This window comes from Bubalus kerabau, chromosome 11 (assembly GCF_029407905.1).
Source record: "Bubalus kerabau isolate K-KA32 ecotype Philippines breed swamp buffalo chromosome 11, PCC_UOA_SB_1v2, whole genome shotgun sequence".
Taxonomy (NCBI): Eukaryota; Metazoa; Chordata; class Mammalia; order Artiodactyla; family Bovidae; genus Bubalus; species Bubalus kerabau.
Window position 1 is genome coordinate 77,219,680 of NC_073634.1, and position 23,882 is coordinate 77,243,561.

Consider the following 23,882-nt stretch of genomic DNA (forward strand, 5'->3'; position numbering starts at 1 on the left):
GAGCCTTTCTTTCTTTGGGGGCTGAGGGTGGGACTCATCCCACATTGACTGAGAGTATGCCTTCAAGCTCTCAGGGAGTCACTATGACAGACGACCTGTGAGAGTACAGAGAAAAGGCATCATTCTGCCTTAGTTGGGAAAGGTCTCTTAGAGGAGGCAGAACTGAACTGTGCCTTGAGGGGAGAAATATATTTTGAGCCCTGGATTGGTAGGGGGCAGAGACAGTTGCTGGTGGGCAGTGGTCTGGGGTTGAACACACACACACACACACAACTTTGACTGCAGAATTGGGTGTATGAGACAGATGAATCTGGAAGGTAGTTTGGGATCTCAAATGGGTGACCCAGAAAGCTATTTGAAATTGCTTTGACTACATTTTGTAGGCATTGGGAAGCAATAGAATCCCAGAAGAAGAGCAGAGAGAAGACGGAAATAGTATTTTTCTAATAGTGAAAAAATTTCCAAATTCAATGAAAACTATAAATTCACAGTTCCAGGAAGCTCAAAATAATATAGCTCAAATAATAATAAGCTCAAATAAATATAAAGAGCAAAAATAGAATCATACCAAAGCACATCACAATCAAGTTAGTTAATCCTAGTAGTTAAGGGGAAACTCATAAAAACAACCAGAAAGAAAGACATAGAGGAACAAAGATAAGAATGATAGTAGATGTCTGGCCAGAAGTTATTAAAGGCAGAAAACAATAGAACTGAAAGATAGATCAAACAAGAATTCTATACTCAAAAAATATCCTTCAAAAAAAGAAGGTGAAGACTTTTTTTTTTAATAGACAAACTAAAGTTGAGAGAATTCATGACCAGCAGACCTATACCACAAAGCATTAATGAAAGGTTTTCAGGCAGTAGAAAATTGATACTAGATAAAAATTTGGACTGTACAAAAAGAATAAACAGGCCTATGGACGTTATTTTTTCTCATTTTTAATCTCTTTAAAAGACTGTATAAAGCAAAAACAAACAGTGTACTGTTTGTAACGTAGATGTATGATGTATGATAACAATAGCCCAAAGGACAGAAAGGAAGAAATGAAAATATACTGTTATAATTTTCTTACACTTCATGTAAAGTAATAATATTTGATGTAGACTGTATTTTTTTCTTTTTTAAAAATTTAAATTATGGAAGTATGGTAACACATTTACAGGGAGACTTGAAAAATGCAGAACAAAGTTACATATAGTTCTATATTTTACAGTTTTTTAAGTAAATTAAGATTTTTAGTTGGAATTTCAATATCAAACTCCCCAAAATCAATAGAATGGACAGAAAAGTAGAAGGATATATAGACTTGAAAAGCACTGTAAACTAATTCAACATAATTAAGATTTATACAATTTTCACACAACGGCAGGTTACAAATTCTATTCAAGTTCTCATAGACTATAAACCAGGAGAACTGGAACATATCCAGGGACATAAAACAAGGTGCAAAAATTTCATGGTCTAAAGGTATTGATATCATACAGAGTCTGTTCTCTTATCACTGTAGAATTATGTTAAAAATCAGTATCAAAAGATGTTTGAAAATAACCCATATATTTTCAAGTGCAGTGTGACATTTACCAAGATCTTTGACTTAGCCAGTGAAGCCACAATAAGGTTAGAAGATTGAAAAACACAGAATCATTGCAGAGAAGAAAGCATTTAAATGAGAAATTGATATCAAAATGAGAAATTAATATCTAAGATGCTTAAAAAAACCCCATGTATTTGGAAATTAAGTATCCATGAAATAGATTACATTAAATTAAAGATGCCTATAGGCATACTCCGGAGAAGGCAATGGCACCCCACTCCAGTACTCTTGCCTGGAAAATCCCATGGACGGAGGAGCCTGGTAGGCTTCAGTCCATGGGATCGCTGAGGGTCAGACCCGACTGAGCGACTTCCCTTTCACTTTTCACTTTCATGCATTGGAGAAGGAAATGGCAACCCACTCCAGTGTTCTTGCCTAGAGAATCCCAGGGATGGGGGAGCCTGCTGGGCTGCCGTCTCTGGGGTCGCACAGAGTCGGATACAACTGAAGCGACTTAGAAGCAGCAGCAGCATAGGCATACTCATTTTGTTGTGCTTTGCTTTATTGCACTTCTTAGACATTGTGCTTTTCATAAATTGAAGGTTTGTGGCAACCCTGCATACAGCAATTCTATTGGCACTATTTTCCTGACAGCATTTGCTGACTTGTGTCTCTGGATCACATTTTCGTAACTTTTCCAATATTTCAAAGCACCAGCAAAAAGATTATGATTTGCTGAAGGCTCAGGTGGCTAGCAATAAAGTCTGTTTTTAATTAGGGTGTGGTCCTAGTGGTAAAGAACCTGCCTGCCAATACAGGAGACGAAAGAGACCTGGGTTCAATCTCTGGGTCTGGAAGATCCCTTAGAGTAGGAAATGGCAACCCACGCCAGTATTCTTGCCTGGAGAATCCCATGGACAGAGGAGCCTGGTGGGCTATAGTCCATAGAGTCTCAAAAGAGTTGGAGATGACTGAAGTGACTTAACACACCATCTTGTTTTTTCAGACATGCTATCGCACAGTTAGTAAACTACAATATAGTGTAAATGTAAATTTTATGTGTTTGGAAAAACTTGTGTGACTTGCCTTATTTCAATATTCTCTTTCATTGCAGTGATTGGAACCAAACCCACAATATCTCTGAGGTATGCCTATGTTGTAAATCTCAGAGCAACCATTAAAAAACATAACAAAGAGGTGTGGCACACAAGCCTATAATGGAGATACAGCAGAATGATAGACAAAATCAAAAGATGGCAGGAGAAGAGGGGAAAAGTAACAAAGAACAAATAAGACCAGTAGATGACAAAAGATAGTTTTAGATTCAACAATACTGAAAATAATATTAAATGTATATGATATAATGACTCTATTTAATAGGCAGGTATTATGGGATGGATAACAAAGTAAGAACCAACTATAAGCTGTCATAAAGAGATGCATTTTTATTATAAAGACACAGATTTAAAAGGATGGAAAAAGCTATTCCATGTAAACACTAATCAAAAGAGAGCTAAGATGGCTGGCTATGTTAGTAACAGACAGTGCAGACTTTGGAATAAGGAAAATTATCAGGAATAAAGAGGAACATTTCATAATGATAAACAAGTCAATTCATCAAAAAGACATTAAGACCCTAAATATATATATATAAGCCAAAAAACAATAGAACTTAAAGGAATTGACAAATTTTTAATTATATTTGAAGATTGCAACACACCTCTTTCAGTTATTGGTAAAAGAAATAGACAAATTAGAAGTATAAAGAATATAGAACACATGACAAATTAAAAGTATGCATTAATAGAACTTAACAACCAGCCAGACCAAAGTGATATTTATAGAACCCTCTATCCAACAACTGGAGAGTATAATATTTTTCAAATGCACTGAAATGTTCATGAAGACACACAGTCTGGACTACCATAAGATTCAGTACATTAAAAAGTTACTAAAATCATGCAAAGTGTAATGTTATCTGACAAAAATAATGGATTGAAATAGAAATAAATATAATCTTGAAAATTCCAAATTATGTCTGGAAAATTAAGCAAGACATGCATAAATGGGTAGACAAATCACAAGTAACATTAGAAAATGTGTTGAGTTAATGTGAAAACACAGCATACCAAATTTTTGGAATGCAGACAAAGCAGTGCCAAGAGGGAAACTCATAGCACTAAATGCTAGTGATAATAAAGAAGATCTAAAATGAATGATCTATGGGACTTCCTTGGTGGTTCAGGAGTTAAGAATATGCCTTGCAATGCAGGGGACATGAGTTCAATCCCTGGTCAGGGAACTAAGACCCCACATGCCCAGGAGCAACTAAGCCCGTATGCTGCAACTGCTGAGCCCGTGCAACACAAGTAGAGAGTCCAGGTGCTTTACACGCATCGTTTTCATGAGCTCCCTAACCCACCCTGAGGTAGGAGTCCCGTTATTCTCATTTCATAGAGGAGGGAGCAAGCTTAGAGCAGTGATGACACCTCCCAAGGCCACAACCCGTGGTGGTGGAGTTGGAATTCAAGCGCAGTCTCTAACTGCTGTGTTTTACTGTCCTTGAGTGTTTACCTTATAGAGAGATGGTGTGTGTGTGTTAATATATTTGAGAGGGGTTGGGACCAATAGTCCTGGGGGCCCCCAGAGGAAGGATGCCACAAGCAGTGTGACACCGAGTGTGAGTCGGGAGGGACTCGGGTGCCAATGGGGCAGACCACTGGCCATGCTGGTGATGGGCTTTAATCCTCCACTCAGGTTAGAAGAGAAGATCTGATCAAAAGCATACGGCTGATAAGTGGGAAAATTCAGCAGAAACCAAAGGGAACTATTTTAAGAAATCGAAGCTTCTCAGGAAGTCAGGGGATGGGTTGAGAGCTCTCCTGGGAGCCTGGGATACATGTGTTCCCAGGGTGAGAAAGCCCCTGCCGGCTGGGTGGCCGATCTTTGAGGGCAAGGACAGTGGAGGCACTCACAAGTGGACAAAGCATTTGAGAGAAGAGGATGAAAACCAGGTCCAGAGGGGAACTTAGACCCAGTGAGCCACCTGGCTTCATCTGTAAGAGACTTTGCAGTTGACAACGAGAGGATCTCCCTTCCCGTGGTGATGACCTGGAGTGGGACCACTCAGGATTCATGGCAGCCAACTTGCCAGCTGGATGCACCCTCACCTTTATCCAGGGAAGGCTTGTCAGCACGAGGCGATGATGGCTCTGTGGGGATAACCAGAACCAGCTCCAGTTCAGGAGATGGTGCCTCTTCTGCACGTGTTGGCACTGAATGATAAATGATAGATGATCGGCTTGACCCCTAGGGTCTGGGGCGGGGCTCTCCCTTCACTCCTGGTGGCTGCAAGCCTGTGTGTTCCTGCATTACACAGAGCAGAGCAGGATGGCCGAGGGCGAGGCCATCCGATGCTGTGCCCAGATATTGTCTGAAGACCCTTAGAAAGCTTATTTTCCCAGATGGCCCTTTGAGAAATCTGGTGGGGGGCGAGGCATGTCCCGTAGAAACAGGTATGTGCACAGGGGAGGTTCTGGGTGGGTCTCCCCACCACCGGGTGTTTCTTGAGGTCCTTCCCAGTGCGAGAGGGAGTTTCCCTGAAGACGAGTCTCTATTTCTAAGGGTCCTGGTCTGGTGGTGGTTAGGGTGTTTCAAGCAAGTGGAGGGAGCAGCCGAAACTTCCCATAGTGCCCCTTGTCTTTATTGTCTCTGCCCAGAGAGAGTCACTGCAGAAAGATGAGGCGGTGAAAAGGAAAAAAACAGAAGTCATCCTAAATCTCCCTCCCCTGCATGATAAGCGCTGTTGACATTTTGGTGTTTCTGCTCCTGCGCCATTTCATTTCTACTCTGAGATCAGAGTATGCCTGCATATTTAAACTTTTTTTTTTCCCCTCTGAATGGCTTATCTTGCCCTTATTTCCTCTCTAAGAAGCTAGAGAAGAAACACAAGGAGAGTGTGATTGCTCAGGGGTGGGGCCATCCCGGAAGGCTCTGTGGAGGGGTGGAGGTCAGCTAGATTTTGAAGGAAGGGAGGAAGGTGATGGAGGGGCCAGTTCAGGTAGGGCGCTACTCACATTGGGATGGATGCAAGGGTGTGCTGGCCTGGTGTACTGGGGATAACTCAGGGGGACTGTAACATCTGTTTCCATCCTCCCGCCCTGCACCCTTTCCTCCCTCCCTCCTTTCCGTCTCTCCCTCCCCCCTCCATACCCCATTGATTCATTCCTTCACTCAGTAGTCATTGAGCGCCTCCTATGTGCCAGGTGTTTGTCCAGTGGGGGCCACACAGGGTCCTTGGAACAGGTCTTGTCCCTGCCCAAGTGGAGCGTGTAATGTAACAGACAGGCTTATGTGTTTTACTCAAAGGCAAGCATTTAAAACACTTAAAAATAGTAATACAAACATGGGTTTTTATGGGATAGAATGCAGAAGCTGCATGCCCCAGCAGGGAAAGAGGTGAAGCTTCCTCCACATGTACTTTGGTGGAAAAGTTTGAGGGTCCTCAGAGTGTGGGCTGTGACATGTGCTGAGGTTCAGGAGCACCTGCTGAGTGACAATGTTGGGGACATCAACTTGGCTAAACCAGGTGGTTTACATCCGGGGACTGTGGGAGATATTTAGAAAAGGTCCTAGGGGACAGAGTTATGTAGGATCTTGCATACCAGAATGAGTAAAATTGGCAGCACTTGAGGTGTTTTGAGCTGGAGATGGAACTTTCAAAAAGGTAATTGTGGAATTTTAACATGATCCCAGAGGGTAGAAAGCTGATCATGGGGTCGCAAAGAGTCAGACACAGCTGAGCGACTGAACTGAACTGAACTCAACAGAGGGTAGATTAGCAAGACCAGAGAATGGCCAGGGAAACAAATCTGTGCCCAGTCCTGGGGGAGGTGAGGGTTTGGGCTAGATGATGGCAGGAGGAGGACAATGAGGAAGACCCAGAAAGACCAGATGGAATGAATGACCCACTGGAGATGTGGAAAGGAGCACCAAAAACAGGGAGACCAGTCAGCCAACAAAGGCTTACTGAGGTTTACTTGGCACTGGGTGCTGTTATCTTGGGTGCACAGTTGAGTGAACTGTGGTCCTAACCCTTGGCTGGCAGAAATGGGACCTTCAGCCTGGGGCTGGCTGGGGAGACTGCGACCAGCTTGGGTGTTCCCATTGTTCCCGGGCTATACCTGGGAGCTTTTGAACGATGCCCACATCTGGGCTTCAGATTTCACTGTTCTGGGATGCTGCCCGGGCATGGCCCCCAGGTGAGTTTCAGGAGCTGCCAGGGTTGGGAGCCTACTCAGATGGTGCTAATTCAAGACAGTTCAGGCTGAAGAAAGTTAGGAATGGTGATAGCTTGCCAGGACTTTAAATTTGAGTTGTGGAGTTTGAAAGTCTTTGTGTGTCACGTGACTCAGATGGTGCACGGAGAGGACTGGGCCGTGGCTTGGCAGGTTCCTCCCAGGCCAGTGTGTGATGGTGACTCTGTAACTCAGGGTGAGAAGGATCAGATGATTGTTAGGCAAGAGAATAAATGGACAGAAGAAAAACAGGCAGTAAGCAGAGGGAGTTGATGTAAAGCAATTGCAATGTTCACAGTTTGGTTTAAAGAACCAGGAAGCTTCCAGGATATTGTCTTTGTTTTTATATTTACTACAGCAAAATTCTCCAAGCCAGGCTTCAGCAATACGTGAACTGTGAACTTCCAGATGTTCAAGCTGGTTTTAGAAAAGGCAGAGGAACCAGAGATCAAATTGCCAACATCCGCTGGATCATGGAAAAGGCAAGAAATTTCCAGAAAAAATATCCATTTTGGCTTTATGGACTATGCCAAAGCCTTTGACTGTGTGGATCACAATAAACTGGAAAATTCTGAAAGAGATGGGAATACCAGACCACCTGACCTGCCTCTTGAGAAACCTATATGCAGCTCAGGAAGCAACAGTTAGAACTGGACATGGAACAACAGACTGGTTCCAAATAGGAAAAGGAGTACATCAAGGCTGTATATTGTCACCCTGTTTATTTAACTTATATGCAGAGTACATCATGAGAAACGCTGGACTGGAAGAAGCACAAGCTGGAATCAAGATTGACGGGAGAAATATCAATAACCTCAGATATGCAGATGACACCACCCTTATGGCAGAAAGTGAAGAGGAGCTAAAAGCGTCTTCATGAAAGTGAAAGAAGAGAATGAAAAAGTTGGCTTAAAGCTCAACATTCAGAAAACGAAGATCATGGCATTCAGTCCCATCACTTCATGGCAAATAGATGGGGAAACAGTGTCAGACTTTATTTTTGGGGGCTCCAAAATCACTGCAGATGGTGATTGCAGCCATGAAATTAAAAGATGCTTACTCCTTGGAAGGAAAGTTATGACCAACCTAGACAGAATATTAAAAAGCAGAGACATTACTTTGCCAACAAAGGTTCGTCTAGTCAAGGCTATGGTTTTTCCAGTGGTCATGTATGGATGTGAGAGTTGGACTGTGAAGAAAGCTGAGCACCAAAGAATTGATGCTTTTGAACTGTGGTGCTGGAGAAGACTCTTGTGAGTCCCTTGGACTGCAAGGAGAACCAACCAGTCCATCCTAAAGGAGACCAGTCCTGGGTGTTCATTGGAAGGACTGATGCTGAGGCTGAAACTCCAATACTTTAGCCACCTCATGTGAAGAGTTGACTCATTGGAAAAGGCTCTGATGCTGGGAGGGATTAGGGTCAGGAAGAGAAGGGGACGACAGAGGATGAGATGGCTGGATGGCATCACTGACTCGATGCACATGAGTTTGGGTGAACTCTGGGAGTTGGTGATGGACAGGGAGGCCTGGCGTGCTGCGGTTCATGGGGTCACAAAGAGTTGGACACAACTGAGTGACTGAACTGAACTGAACCGAACTGATAGCACCTAGAGAATCCCATGGGCAGAAGTGCTTGGAGAGCTACAGTCCATAGGGTTGCAAAGAGTCAGACATGACTGAGCGACTGAGCTCACATGCCTACCAGCTAGAACAGTGAATGAAAGAGAGTCACCTGGAGTGGGGGTGCAAAATTTAGATTCCTGAGTCTTAATGCACTTGGATCAGAAACTAGAGAAACAGCAGCTAAGGAATAAGCACTGAAGGGTCGAGTCAGAACCAGTGACTAAAAAACCACATCCCGGGTATCTCCAGGCAAGGCTCTGGGAGGCTGCAGGGCTGAGCAAGGCTGAGTAATCCCTCAGAAGCAGTCAGAGAGCAGAGAGGGAATCAAATCTCCAAGGAGAAAGACATGATGCGGGTTTCTGCAGCTGAGAGTCTGCAGAAATTTCTACTCTCAGGACATGAGTCATCTTGCATCTAGAGGTACGGAGTCCTTGGAATCCCAAGTTTGCTGAGTTCCGTGGCTCTGTGTACAGAGGCTTCGGTGTGCTTGTGAGTCTGCAGATCCCTTTCATGTTGTGCTGTTTGTGTGGTGGTCATACTGCTGGGATTCTAGAACTCTCCTTCTGTCTTCAGATGGTATGCTCCTCTGGGCTGGTGCATTTGTTCTCTAGCTCACTCAAAGACAGTTCCAGGAAGTCAGGATCTCTGCACTCAATCTAGGTAGGGCTACTTAGAGGTGAGAAGGCCAGAGCAGGCAGCTGGAACCCTCTCATTGTTCTGGTGACTTCCGTGAGTGTACAGTTTATTACTTTTTGCCTTTTCTGTATTTAACTTTGGTCCTTGTGAGAAATTGGGTTAAGTTACTTTTACTATCCAAGTATTACCGTGGAGGAGGAAATGGCAATGCACTCCAGTGTTCTTGCCGAGAGAATCCCATGGACAGAAGAGCCTGCCGGGCTACAGTCCATGGGGTTGCAGAGAGTCAGACACAACTGAGCACACACGCACATCGTAGGGCTTCCCAGGGGGTGCCAGTGGTAAAGAACATGCCTGCCAGTGCAGGAAACACAAGAGATTGGAGGTTCATCCCTGGGTTGGGAAGATCTCCTGAAGGAGGGCATGGCAACCCACTCCAGTATTCTTGCCTGGAGAATCCCATGGTCAGAGCATCCTGGCTTGTTCAGTCGCTCAGTCATGTCCAACTCTTTACGACCCCATGGACTGCAGCACGCCAGACCTCCCTGTCCATCACCAACTCCCGGAGTTCACTCAAACACATGTCCATTGAGTCGGTGATGCCATCCGACCATCTCATCCTCTGTCGTCCCCTTCTCCTCCTGCCTTCAATCTTTCCCAGCATCAGGGTCTTTTCTAGTGAGTCAGCTCTTCGCATCATGTGGCCAAAGTAGAGTTCATGGGGTTGCAAAGAGACACAACTGAGCACACACGCACTGACACGCTTACTGATCCATCTGTTAACATGTCTATAAAAGCTCTATGTTCTCAGCATGTGTGAAAACCCACAATTGAGTGTGACTAGCCCATTTTACTCCTTCTTGGGGACTACTATAGAGCACAGGGAACTATATTCAATATCCTGTGATAAACTGTAGTGCAAAAGAATATAAAGAAGGATGTGTATATATACACGTATAACTGAACCACTTTGCTGTACTGTAGGGACTGCCACCTTTGCCAGCTTGTCCTCCTCTCCTCTCCCAGTCTGTGTTGCCTGCATTTACTGTGGCTTCTTTTCCTCTAGTAGATCTGGGCTCTTGAAGTTCTTTTTTCACTCTCCAGGACCCAGTATGGGGTCCATCACTCAGTAAGAACTTGGGACAGTTGTGGGTTGAGTTGAAAAAAAAAAATCTGAAGTCAAACATGATTAAACATTTTAAAAATAGATTCCTTTAAGTAGAAAGGGAATCATTTGGCCTGAGGAAAAAATCCAAGGTGACTAATGGGGTCACATATGTAAGAAGAGACACAAAGTGCCCTGACCTGATGTTTTGTATTTCTGCCGTGAAGCCGCACGAGGAGATGGAGCACTTTTGATTTGTTTTGTGGTTCTTCATCATCTGGGCAAACAGACCCTTTGGAGAATCTGGTGAAAGCAATGGAATTTGCTCCCCAGAAGAGGGCAAAAATTCCGGGCCCCCCCACCCCGCCCTGCCTATTTTAGAGGTTCACTGACTCTCCCTAACCTGGTCCATAGACTTCAAGCAGATAATCCTTCATCAGTGTCAAATGCCAACTGTGAGATGTTTATTCCTGCATCTGCTCCTCCAGGGAGGAAACAGACCAGGTGCCCTTCTCTGGTCTTAATTGTCTCTATCTATGGGATTTGGACCTTCCTTCTGTCCATTGTGGGAGCATTTGTCAAGCTGCTGTGTCCTTTCATTTAGCAAGTATTGGTAGTGTTGTCCTCTTAGCCCATGAGGTCTACAATTGATATAAAAAAAATCTTCTTGTTCCATCTTTGTTCTCAGAGTTCCTTGTTCTTCAGTCCAAAAGCAAGTTTCAAGTGAAGACTCAGGAATCAAAAGGGAAGAAGGCATTGCTCTGGGCTAGGGTTTCTCAACCTCAGAGCTGTTGACATCTGGGGCTGGACAGTTCCTCATTGTGGGAGCTGCCTGGTGCACGCTGCAGTCTTCAGCAGCAGCCTTGGCCTCCACCCAGGAGATGCCAGGAGCATCCTCCCCCCTAGTTGTGACAATCAAAAATGTCCCCGGAGACATTGCCAGATGGTCCCCAGATCACCACCACCCCACCCCAATTGAGAACTGTTCCAGCCTTTCTGCGGCTGGATTTTGGCTCTTACTAAAGGGACACCACAGTGGAGAATGGACTGTTCGTTCAGTTTCTTTCTATGATAGCCATCCGTGCAGCTAACTTCTGCTCTGTGCCAGAAACTGGGCCAGGCCCTGTGGCTGCAAGTGTGAGTACAAGACACACCCTGACCACAGGTGTTCCTTGTATCCTTGTCTGGGTGATACACACAGATGCATCAGGAGTTGGAGCGGGGAGGATTGTCTCATGGGAAAGAGTCTGCACCAGTGCATTCTCCATCCAAGAGGCTCTTTCTTCTGATTTTTCCTGTGACTGGGACTGTTTTGACGTTCATGTCTCTGTTTAAACAACACCGCTTCGGGGAGACCTATCCTAACCATCTAACCACAGTCAGCTGTTTTCACCTAATGCTTTGTAACAAACAGCCCAGACGTCAGTGGGTCACAACCGCACATTTCTTGCTCACATGTGTGTGGGTTGCCTGGGATGTGGGTTGGCTGGGGTGTGGCTGATGTAGGCTGGGCTTCAGCTGGTTTTGGCTACAAGCTGCAGCTTCAGTTTAGCTCTCCTCCATGGGTTTCTCATTCTACTGGACCAGTGAACTTTTGGTGCATGTTGTTCTCATGGTGACAGCAGAGCACAGAGCGGGAAGCAAGCGTATTTCTTGCTTGTATCATATGCACGGACATCCATTTGGCCAAAGCAGATCACACAGTCCAAGTCAGCAGGAGGGAGGAACCTCATCACTCTCCATGAGGCCGTGGCAGAGGTGTGGCTGAACGGGACTTTACAGGGGAGTGAAGAACGGGGCCCAGCCATCTGCCTCACTCACTCTACAGCAGCCACCCAGTCACTCACTCATTTCTATTCTCTGCTGAGTTTTGATACGCTTATTGTTGAATTATTTATTGCTTATTTGTCTTTTGTTACAAAATCATCAGCTCCATGACAGTAGGAACTTTTTCTGCCATATTCACTGCTAAATGCCAAGTACCAACCTAGCACAGGGTGGGCATTCACTAAATTGATGGGTGGATGGATGGATGGTTCTGTCTGGGAATCAGGGAGGGGTGTTGGAGATAATCTTGAAATAGTAACAGCAGCTAACGGTTTCTGAGGGATGACTAAGGGCCAAGGGTGCGCTGCATGCTTATGCTTGACCTGGTTAAGTCAGGGGATCATTTCAGTGTGTAGCCAGCCCTCCGCTGGTCGGGGAGGGGAGAGAACAGGGTGTTCTGGATGGAGCTGTAGAGCCCTGAAATAGCACATCTTGTTAGAGACTGGAGAGATGCCCAGTGTGGCTGGAGTGAGGGGAGCCTGGTGGGCAGCAGCCACATACAAGACGTGAGAGTGGCATGGGAGCCCCGCAGTCAGGGCTTCTGTGTTCTGCGTCTTCAGGGGAGCCGTCGTGTCTGAGTCTGGAGTGGTGCCCCGCTGCACAACCTGGAAAGCTCTTCTGGTCACCAAGCAGGTCACAAGGGACCTTGTCTTGCACGTCAAGATGGCTGGATGACTATCTGGAAGTCATCTTTGTTTTGGAAGAGGGTGAACATTGAATATCTTTTAGCAGAGGCGTGTCCAAGCTATTAAACAAGTAGGAAGCTTCTGGAAGTCCTTTTGAGGCAGGTGGTGGAAACTTGACAAAACCTCTGACTTGGGAGAGCTTGTCACAGTGCCCCAAGGCTTGAGCTCTGCATTGTGTGAGTAGGGTTGTATTGACTAGAGACTCCAGTCATCTCTTGGCTCAACGATGCTGGCGTTTACCCTGGGGGAGCACGGGAGCATGACCTCACTGACTGCAGACCTCCCCATACGCATAAATGCTCCAGGTCTTCACTGGGTGCTGAGCTCCCAGGGTCCCCCAGCCCCATAGACTTCACGCAGCCTCTGCTGACCCACATCACAAATCAGCTACCAAGACAGGAACGTGGGGAAAGCAGCCCTGGCCTTGTGTTTGGGTGGTGTGCTTGCTGGGCAAGAAAGTGGTGGTGGACCTGCCCCAAGGCCACCCATGCCTGGCCAGGCTGGTTTCTAATGTTTGGTCTTCTGGGCCAGGACAGAATTTTTTTTTAATGTCTTGAAATTTAAACTCTCTGCTTTTAGGGGGAAAAATGAAAAGGGAGATCTGTGTTCCAGTTTCAACATTGCTAGGAGACCCGTTGAATGTGAAAGTTCTTGTAAAACTTCATTAAAGTGTTATTGGGGGACTTCTGTGGTGGTCCAGTGGTTAAGACTCTGCGCTCCCAATGCAGCGGGCACAGGTTCAATCCCTGGCTGGGGAACTAGGATCCCACATGCCGCACAGCATAGCCTAAAATAAAAAGTGTTAGATACCAATTTTCCTTCTCTTCTCTGGAAGAAATAAAAAAAATGTCATTAACATATTTTGTGCCAACCCCGCTGTTAGGTGGTGTTGCAGAGAATCTGTTTTAATTTTAGTGGAACAGCCTTCAGGGTTACGGTGAGGATGAGGAGGCCAAGTCTCAGAGAGGTTAAGTGACTTGCTCCAGGCCACACAGCCTGCTGGTGATGGGGGAGGTTCTCTGTGACTGCATGGCCCAGCCTCTTTGTCATGTGTTCATCCACCAGTGGGCCCCTCCAAGGGGCTGCCGGGAGCACGGCTTCCCAGGTGAGGACCTGGTGGGCACTGTGTGGCTGTCATTGCAGGCTCTGACCCGTCTTCCTTAGGTTGTGGAGGCTGGTTGCTGCAGAGGTGTCTTCTCCCTTGCTCCTTCCTGCCCTACAGCTCCTGGGAGAGTTTTTTCCCCAAAACATCTAAGTTAGCTCTAATGAACAGAGGCCTTCCCCCAGCAGCAGAGCTTCACAAGATCTCTGAGGACAGCTGACACCCTGGAGCTGCAGTCTTCCCCTCCACCCCCCATTTGGGGAATGTTCTGGAATTTGCAGGCCTGAATGAACTTACAGAGCGAGGTCAGCTTGGGTACTTGAGCCATGAGCCTACCTCTGGTGAGGTGACTTCCATCTTAAAGCCCCACTTGGAGCCAGCCCTGTCCCTGTGGGCTGTTAGAGGCTGTGCAGGACGTGGTGACTCGTTAGATTCCAAGAGGAAGGATTTCGTAAAGGAGTTTTCTCACGGTTGCATTTCTGAGCTGGGGTATTATAAACAGTTGGTCCAGCTGTCGTGGGTTAGATGAAGTTTTACTCTGATTGTTTACCCACTTGGGAGATTCATTCATTTTATTCATTATTTTTAGAATCTTGTGTTTAAAAGGAAAAAAAGAACAATTCTTTTTTTATAGTTATGTTTATTTATTTTTAATTGATGATTTCTTTACAATATTGGTTTGATTTCTGCCATACATCCACATGAATCAGCCATAGGTACACATATGTCCCCTCCTTCCCACCTCCCAGGCTTTCCCACCCATCTAGGTTGTTATAGGGCCCCGGTTTGGGTTTCCTGAGTCATACAGCAAATTCCCATTGGCTATCTGTTTTACATATGGTAGTGTATATGCTGGAGAAGGAAATGGCAACCCACTCCAGTGTTCTTGCCTGGAGAATCCCAGGGACGGGGGAGCCTGGTGGGCTGCCGTCTATGGGGTCGCACAGAGTCGGACACGACTGAAGTGACTTAGCAGTATATGTGCTTCCATGCTACTGTGTCCATTCATCTCAAGGAACAATTCTTTTGAGATAAGACTGCTGCCCAGTCTAAAGGAGGCCACTAGGGCATGAGGAGGTGATGTCAATGGCACCCTAGAGCAGTCTTCTCAGGCATTGCCTGTCTAGGTGGGGGGCCAGGTCGTGGTGCTGTCACGGCCAGCCCAGGACCATGGGGAAGAGCAGGAGTGAGGGTCTGTGCATCTGGGCCGCTGCTCACTTTCAGAACTGGAAAGTGGAGCCGGAACTCTCCAGATTCATCCTCTGGATGATATAGAGGCAGAGGCTTTGGGCCACACTCATTCACTGGCTGCGCTCTCGGAGCCTGTTACCGTGCTTCAGAGACCCCATCTCTCTCTGGACATGTGTAATGCCATCTAACCTCTTCCTGAATGAACACGGCACCCCACCCATCCCTACCCTTCTCTTGCTGCTTTGTATGCTCTGCTTTATACTCTGGATATTTCTCAGACTGTCCCCCTCCTGCTGTCCTGGGGGTCTGCACCATCCTGGGGGAGTGACCAAGCCCCATTCCTCTCTGACTGTAGGGTGGGAGAGGGTGGGGTGCTGCAGATGGGATGTTAATTAGAAGGCTGGGTCCTGGGAGGTCATGGGGGGCCAGAGATTGACTTTAGGATGGTTTCTTGTCTGCTTATCTGTGTTCAGAGGCTGAAGGGGTCAGCTGAGTGGGGAATCTGTGTCGTGGTTTCATTGCCTGGTGTGTCCAGCCCAACTGCTCTGGCTTCCTGAGCATCGAGTGCAGGGTGAGGTCTGGGGATTCTGGGAACACAGGGGTGAGAAGCACAGCGGTGCTGGCCTTACCAGGTGCCCTGTCTGTGAGAGACAGGACAGTACCCTGTGTGAGGAGGCTGGGGAGGGGATGGAGGGGAGGAAAGAAGATGGAGGTTGAGCAGGAAGAGGGCAGCCAGTGGGCTGGGGTGTTGGGCGAGGTATTTATGCAGCAGTGGGTACAAGAAAGGTGGCTCTGGAGGGAGTTGAATTCTGACAAGAAGGCCCTTCCCCACTCACTGGAGTGGGAGCACCAGAAAATTTATCCCAGACCAGCAGAGCTCAAGGTTCAGCTTGAAGAAGCCCATTTGTCGTAATCACGGGAAAGACACATCTCAGATTCTCTCCAGGGTTCAAGCTTTCCTGGCAGCCAAAAGTTTGCAAAAGCTGGGCCAAAGCTGGGTTTGCAGCTTTTAAACTGTAGTGTGAGAGGCAATACTAGCAGATGAGTTAGAGAGATGACAGCTGCCCGCCTTGTCCATCATCTTGGCCTCCCCTGGCCCTAGACCTTCTCTGGCAGCGCTGGGCTCGTGGGCCCTGGGGTGGCCTCCTGGTCACCTTTGATTCCTCCGTGCAGCACTGGGTGGGGGCGGGGGCTCATTGCCGAAGGAGGCACAACTCATTTCTCCAAAGCACGTTTTGGGGGAGCACATTCCTGTTGCTAAGTGAGACACACTTACATTTATAAATATGAATCAGGTAATTTAGGAATTCCCGAGCCTAGAGCTAATGACCACCCATGTGTATGGAAATTGTGGAAATCTGTCGGTGTACTGCTTTGTTTCAGATGAAAAGTGCAAGCAGCTCACAGTAAGTGCCTTAGGGCTGGTATCCTGGTGGAAATTTTAATTTTAGTGTTGAAAAATATCTAATAGCCTTTCTGGGAAAAGGTGGGGTTATAAATATATAAATTAGCCAAGGGTGCTTGTAGGATGGGATTGTGCATCAAAGAATAAGAAGAGAGGACTTCCCAGGTGGTGCTAGTGACAAAGAGACCACCTGCAGGAGGATTCTTGCAGGAGACGCAAGAGACGCGGGTTCCGTCCCTGGCTCGGGAAGATCCCCTTGAGGAGGGAATGGCAACTCACTCCAGTATTCTTGACTGGAAAATTCCATGGACAGAGAAGACTGGCAGGCTACAATCCATGGGGGTCACAAAAAGTTGGACATAACTCAGCGAGCAGGAAGAAACCTTATCCTCTAGTTTGAGCCCTTGTTTAATTTCAGTTTCTTCGCCTGTAAAATTGGAATAACATCACCTACCTTGTGAAGATTCAATGAGATGAGGCGGGTAAGGTGCCTGCCTGTGTCTAGGATGTAAGGGTGTGATGTGAGCAGGTGTTACAGGCAAGGGAACTGGACTAGAGCAGGGGCTCCCGGCCCTGGCTGCATTTCGGGGTCCACTGGGAGTGCGTGCAGCCTGCTCTGCCACTCGCCTGTGCACACCTGGGGTGGAGCAGCTGGGCCCCCATCACCCCAAGGGACCTGTTGCAATGCATCCCCTGGCCCTCCCCAGAGCAGACCCCTGCTTCCTTGGCTGGAGGTCTCCTTGGCTAGGCAGCATCACCTGGCGGATTTGTGTCCTGGATTTGGAGGCTGAGAGTTGGTCTGTTGTCATGGGCTGAGCCTCTCTCCACCTCTGCCTGGCCCTGAGGGGTTACCGAGCTCCTTCCAGGCCTCAGAATGGTGGCTGCACGCGAGAGAGGTCAAGTGGACTAGAGCAGCTGCACCCCATGAGGGCCTTTTCTTCAGGTGAAGCAAGTTTAGGGAATTGGGGGAGCTCCAGGAGACCCAAGGCCTGGGACTGTGGGAAGAATCACCTGGAAACAGATGCGCTCACTGACAGGTGGAGGGGGTTCCCTGGCGTGGATAGCACCTGCAGGACCCACCTGAGCCTCCAGCACGTGGCCCAGATGCGGCCTTTGCCTCCATGTCCCTGCAGCTGAGAGTGCAGGTCAGCAAGGGGTGAGGTTTCCCAAGACCAGGGGTGCCCAGGGCACGAGAGGCAGTGTGGATCTCTGGCCAACCTGGAACCAACCGGCTGTCCTTCCCCTGGCCTCTTGGGACCAGGTCTCCAATCCCAACCTTTGTCCTCAGTGAGGTCAGAGGACCAGTGTCAGGGCTGAGGGACCTTCCAGATGAGTCAGTCCCTCCCTCAGCTCAAAGATGATGAAATGAATTCCAGCTAGTTATTTGACCTGGCAGCACCTGGCTGGCAAGGGAAAGTGCCAGAGTCCAGGGCTCCCCTTGAATGTACTTTCTAGACTCTGTTCCTGCAAGTGGCATTGCAAAAATGGATTTTATTTTAAAATATGTACAGTTCTATGAAAGGAATGCTGTCCTGCCTACATGGCCCCAGGCATGAACCAAATCTGAATCCTCTTCTAGTTTGGGGATTATAATCTTTGGTTTGGAACTTCTCCACTAGAGCTGCTCTCTGCTGGTCTGTCTGCAAGTTTGGTTTTCTTTGGTGGATGCCTCAGGAGGTAATGCATAACAGTGATCCCTGACACAAGCTCAGTTCAGTTCAGTCACTCAGTTGTTTCCAACTCTTTGCAACCCCATGGACTGTAGTACACCAGGCTTCCCTGTCCATCACCAACTCCTGGAACTTATTCAAACTCATGTCCATCAAGTCAGTGATGCCATCCAGCCATCTCATCCTCTGTCATCCCCTTCTCCTTCTGCCTTCAGTCTTTCCCAGCATCAGGGTCTTTTCCAATGAGTCAGTTCTTTGCATCAGGTGGCCAAAGTATTGGCGCTTAAACATCAGTTCTTCCAATGTTGATTTCCTTTAGGATTGACTGGTTTGATCTCCTTGCAGTCCTTGGGACTCAAGAGTCTTCTCCAACACTGCAGTTCAAAAGCATCAATTCTTCAGTGCTCAGCTTTCTTTATGGTCCAACTCTCACAGCCATACATGACTACTGGAAAAACCATAACTTTGACTATATAGACCTTTGTCAGCAAAGTCATGGCTGTGCTTTTTAATATGCTGTCTAGGTTTGTCATAGCTTTTCTTCCAAGGAGCAAGCATCTCAGCATGGTACCTTTTACACAGCTCGCCTCTTCCATTCTTATAAGTGGTCCAGAAGACCCCTGAGTGTGGAGCTCTGTCCCCAGCCATGTGATAGCCCAGGCTGGCTGTGGCCAGGGCAGACACAGGCCGGAGGCCCCAGGTTATCCCACCTTGTCTGGAGCCCCTGGTTCAGTTGCTGACACTGACAGGTGTCGGGTCCAGATGTGTGGCGCCTCCCTTACCCTCCAGGACCCTGTGCCCTGTCAGTCCCGAGACTCTCGGCCTGGTGGCTACTGTATCTGGACTGCCCTCCTGTGGGCTTTGATGGGGTGCCGCCATTCCATGAGTATGCATGGGGAGCAGCCTGACCTTGACACTCTAGTTTCCTGAGCCATGAACTTGAGGGCAAGCAGATTTCTAAGGCCCCATGGGCACCATGGAGAGTGGCCTCTGGGCTGGTGGAGTTTCCTGGACCTCAAAGTAGACTGGCTTTTAGACCCAGTGATCTTTGTGATTTGCTTTGACTCACTGAACATAAATTATAAATTAGCAGCTTGTTTGATCATCAGGTGTTTAATAAAGTGGCCTGAGGCCATACTGATACTGATCGCTCGTGGGAATGGGCTGTCATGGTCCAGAAGAAGGCACAGGAGATGTCCCAAAGGACTTTAAGATCCCACCTGCTTGCCCCACAAATGGTGTAGGCCATCAGAGCTGCCCAGGCCCAAGATCAGGCTATTGTTAATTGCCAGAACCAACTGTCTAAGAAGCTTGTGAAATGATCACCCAGTGACTTGATTACCAGCACCAAGCACACCTCTGTTATTGTACGTCTCAGCTGCTAATTAATTCATTAGTAAGTGGGCCTTTCTTGAGTGTCCCCCTACACCTCCAGGCTCAGACTGGTAGCCAAGTACAAGCTCTTTAGGAAGCTTCTTTCTGGGTGGTAGATTCTCCTAGTTAGTATCAACCAGCAGCCCTGATGAAACATTAAAACAGAAGGGATACAGCATAACCAAGGATACTCAGAAAATTAATGTTACAATTAACTTGCCTTATTATCTATTAAACCTTCTTGCTTAAAAATCTAAAATGGACTTCCCTGCATTTTTCACTTACTTCAGAATTTATTATGTTCCACTGGACAAAACCACACCCTTGAGAGGAGACATCTGTTCACCTCTGACAGGCCCTCAGAGAATCAAGGCAGGGAACCTGGGGCAGCCTCAAGGGAGTAAAAGGCACCAGACCTGGAAACAGGCCTTGTTGGAAAAGATTCACAGCCAGTGCTCTTAGAGAAGTGGGAGGAACTAGAACCTTTGTTGTTCAGTCGCTAAGTCGTGTCTGACTCTTTGCGACCCCGTGGACTGCAGGACGCCAGGCTTCTCTGTCCTTCGCTATCTCCTGAAGTTTGTTCAGACTCATGTCCATTGAGTTAGTGATGCCATCCAACCATCTCATCCTCTGTTGCTCCCTTCTCCTCCTGCCTTCAGTCTTTCCCAGCATCAGGGTCTTTTCCAATGAGTTGACTCTTTGCACCAGGTGGCCAGAGTATTGGAGCTTCACCTTGAGCATCACCCCTTCCAATGAATACTCAGGATTGATTTCCTTTAGGATTGACTGGTTTGATTTCCTTGCTGTCCAGAGGACTCTTAAGAATTTTCTCTAAACCACAGTTTGAAAGCATCAGTTCTTCAGTGGTCAGCCTTCTTTATGGTCCAGCTCTCACATCCATGCATGATTACCGGAAAAAATATTCTTGCCTTGCGAACCCCACAAACCGTATGAAATTAGAACCTGATCCAGCCCCAGATGGGACCAAGTTGGGTCAGAGATTGGAGCCGGGAGCAGCCAGCACCCGGAAATGTGGTTTGGATGTCAGGTCCACAGTCAAAGTTACCTCTGGCAGCCTCTGGGAGCTAGGGACCAGAGACACCTAGGGGAGCCTGCCAGGTGCCAGGGCTGGGGAAACAGCCTCTTGATGCCCAAAGAAGCCCTTGGTGCCAGTACACTGAGCTCACCAGACCGACATTAGATCCCAAACCCCTTCTTCTGCTTCCTGTAGCTTTAGTTCCTTGTGAGACCTGGATGTTGGTGCTGGCCGCCCTCTCACCAGGTGGCAGGTGAGCTGGCTCAGAGGATGCACATGAATCCTAGAAGTCTGTAACCTGTGATTCACATGTTAGGTAGCATTGTGACAATGCAATCAGCCTAGGACCTCTTCTGGTCTCCTGTGACATTCCCTATGACCTGTAGCTGTTAGGATTATACACATCTGGCCAGTAGATCTTTCACTTTCCTCCCCAGCTATTCAGCACAGTGCCTAAATGCACCTATGAAGTAAGGGTAAGTGGTCATTGAACGAGTGAGTGGGCAAATGGATGAGTAACGGAGGGACCACTCAGGCCTCGCAGTGGGCGGGATGGGCCAGCTTGGCTACCATGTAAAGGAGGATGGGAGAACAGTGGTCCTCCTGCCAGCCTTCCAGGCCTGGAGCCACACCCTTGAATAGCTTCAGGCATCCATGGTGGGAGGGCAGGGTCTACTCCAGGGATCTGAATCCCCGCTCAAGGCCGGAGGCTCTGCCAGACACCTCCCTGGACCCTGGGCAACTTGGGGGTAGATTTTGGTCCCCTCCCTCTCCTGAAGATGGGCCCTGACCATTGTCCTTTCCTCTCCTCCTCCTTGGCATGCAGATTCTGGCCAACGTCTTCCTCTACCTGTGCGCAATCGTCGTGGGCATCATGTCCTACTACATGGCAGACCGCAAGCACCGCAAGGCCTTCCTGGAGGCCCGCCAGTCTCTGGAGGTGAAGATGAACCTGGAGGAGCAGAGTCAGCAGCAGGTCAGGCTCTCTGGGGAAGGCCTTGGGGCAGTACCGGCCGGGGACCCCAGTTTGGGGCCTGTCGGAAGGGAGTGAGCCCAGTTACTTCTGGGTCTCCAGGGCTCAGTGGGGCTTGGAGTTTGAATTCTCTTTTACTAGAGTTGTTGCTGTTCAGTTGCTCAGTCATGTCCAACTCTTTGCGACCCCATGGACTGCAGCACACCAGGCTTTCCTGTCTTTCACTGTCTCCTGGAGTTTGCTCAAACTCACGTCCACTGAGTCGGTGATATGATCCAACCATCTCATCCTCTGTCACCCCCTTCTCCTCCTGCCTTCAGTCTTTCCCACCATCAGGGTCTTTTCCAGTGAGTTGGCTTTTCACATCAGGTGGCCAAAGTATTGGAGCTTCGGCATCAGTCCTTCCAATGAATAGTGAGGATTGATTTCCATTAGAGTTGACTGGTTTGATCTCCTTGCAGTCCACAGGACTCTGAAGAGTCTTCTCCAGCACCACAGTTTCTTTGGAGGCATCACTCTTATCTGTCACTCCCTCTTGTGCAGACTCATGCTCCCCACCTACTGTGTGCTCAGGGCTCCCTGCAGTGGGGTGGGGGTTGAAGACACATTCCCTGGCCTCAGGGTCCTTTTGGGTGAAGTCTGTCATCCCCTCATCCCTCCTCCCATGAGCACTGTTTCCTTTGCACTCAGGGCAAGCTCCCCACTGCCTTCTCCTGCTACGTCATTTGTGAACACGGTAAAAGCAGCCCAGGCCCTGGGGACCCCGCTGTTTACATTTTCCATTGAGAGAAGTGCCTGCTGTGCCCACGCTGTTTACTGGCTTCACTCCGGCCTCATCCTCCGCAGAAGCTCCCTGCTCTCATGTGACTCAGTCTTTTAAATAGTTTTTGGTCTGCATTCGTCTCAGATGCTTTTTGAAGGTCTTCAGAAATTTCATCCACCAGTTTCCTGTTCTCCATAGGTTGACTTCCCCTGAATAAACGAACTCAGTAGGTTGAAAATATATGCCTCTCTGCTCTGGGAACCATGTCATTTTCTGTTCAGGCGGTGCTGTTTGCTCTGGGCTCAGCAGGTTCACCCAAATTGCTGTTTTCATGGACCCTGCCACCCAGGTGGGCAGGACAGTAGTTTTGGGGGGTTCCATTGGTGAACCTCACATTCTCCAGACAGTGCTGTTTGAAAGCACACACTGACTCATTTAGCTGGTGTGTCCTGGCTTCCTCTGTCCTGGGGCGTTCCTTCTCTCTCTGTTTACCAATGAGATCTAGAAGCGTCTGAGCTGAGCCTTGGACTCATCTCTTTCAGAAGACAGGCTTTAGAAGGGGAACCATCCTGACTTCCATGGTGACAAGGGGCCATCACACCTGTCCCCTTCTCCTCGGCCCTGTTTCCTGTCGTTACCGAGGAGCTGCTGCGGCTGTAACTTATTTAAAGAATCCTGCTTTACTGGCTTTACTGAGCCCCTTCAAAGGCATTCTTTAATTTCTGCCTTCTACACTGGCTTGGTTCTTGTTTGCATTTGATCTCTCATACTGTGGAGGCATCCCTCTGTGTTCTCTACATTAAAAAAAAATGTGCGTGTCACCACTCAGCTAGACTGGAAGGTTCTTTTTTATATAGTCCGTGCAGTTTTGAGCATACTCCTCTGTGTTGATCTTGTCAGTCTCAGAGTGTATAATCCAGGACATCTTCAATCACGTTCCACCGTGCTGGGTGGGGGCCTTCTGGGGTGGTGAGAAAGGCCCTGTGTCTCACCCTGGGTCTGTTATTCCATGTGTGGATGATTTGGACAAGTTATCCACCCTGGAGAGCCTCACTTTTCTCATCTTCAAAGTGGGAGTATTGCTACTCCAAAGTGAAGATGTTGATGAGCATCATCTTGCTGAGGGTTCCCTGAGGGTCAAATGAGAAACACAGACAGAAGTGCTTTGTAACTTGGAAAGCTGGGAGCGGTGACGGTCAGGCCACTAGGCCTGCTTTCTAATGCCCGGGCCGTATGCTCGCTCCTGGCAGGGTCAGTGCAGGGAGCCTAGGGCCTGGCAGAGAGAACCATCCCTGTGTGCTCCAGGCCTCCTGGACACTGTGGAGTAGCCAGAGGGTATCTGGCTGTCTGCCCGGGCTGTGTGGCGGCAGCAGGGCAGACACTGGCCCCGGAATGAGAGGTCCAGGGAGGTGAAGGGAGAGGAGGGGGACACCCCCAGGCCTTGCTGGGGTGCAGCAGGTGCCTGTAAATGTCCATCAAGTGGACTTGAGCCTGAGTGTGCCTTTGGGCTAGTTCTTTCTGTCTTTGGGCCTCAGTTTCCCTATATGTGAAGTGTAGATGATAATACATTTGCGAGTAAAATGGGATAATCTGTGTCAATCCCTTTGAGGATGAGAAAAGCACTGGAGTTCTGCCACCTGTGAGTTAACATTT

The 23,882-nt window shown here is 48.0% G+C and overlaps 1 protein-coding gene across 1 annotated transcript in view; it reads left to right on the forward strand.

Annotated features, from left to right (window-relative positions):
• The window catches only part of ADCY3 (adenylate cyclase 3), an 83,659-nt gene that overhangs the window by 17,907 nt on the left and 41,870 nt on the right, over positions 1–23,882 (forward strand). The window contains exon 3 of the mRNA XM_055540768.1: positions 21,320–21,469. Coding sequence (XP_055396743.1) covers positions 21,320–21,469 — 150 coding nt within the window. The remainder of the gene's footprint in view (positions 1–21,319; positions 21,470–23,882) is intronic.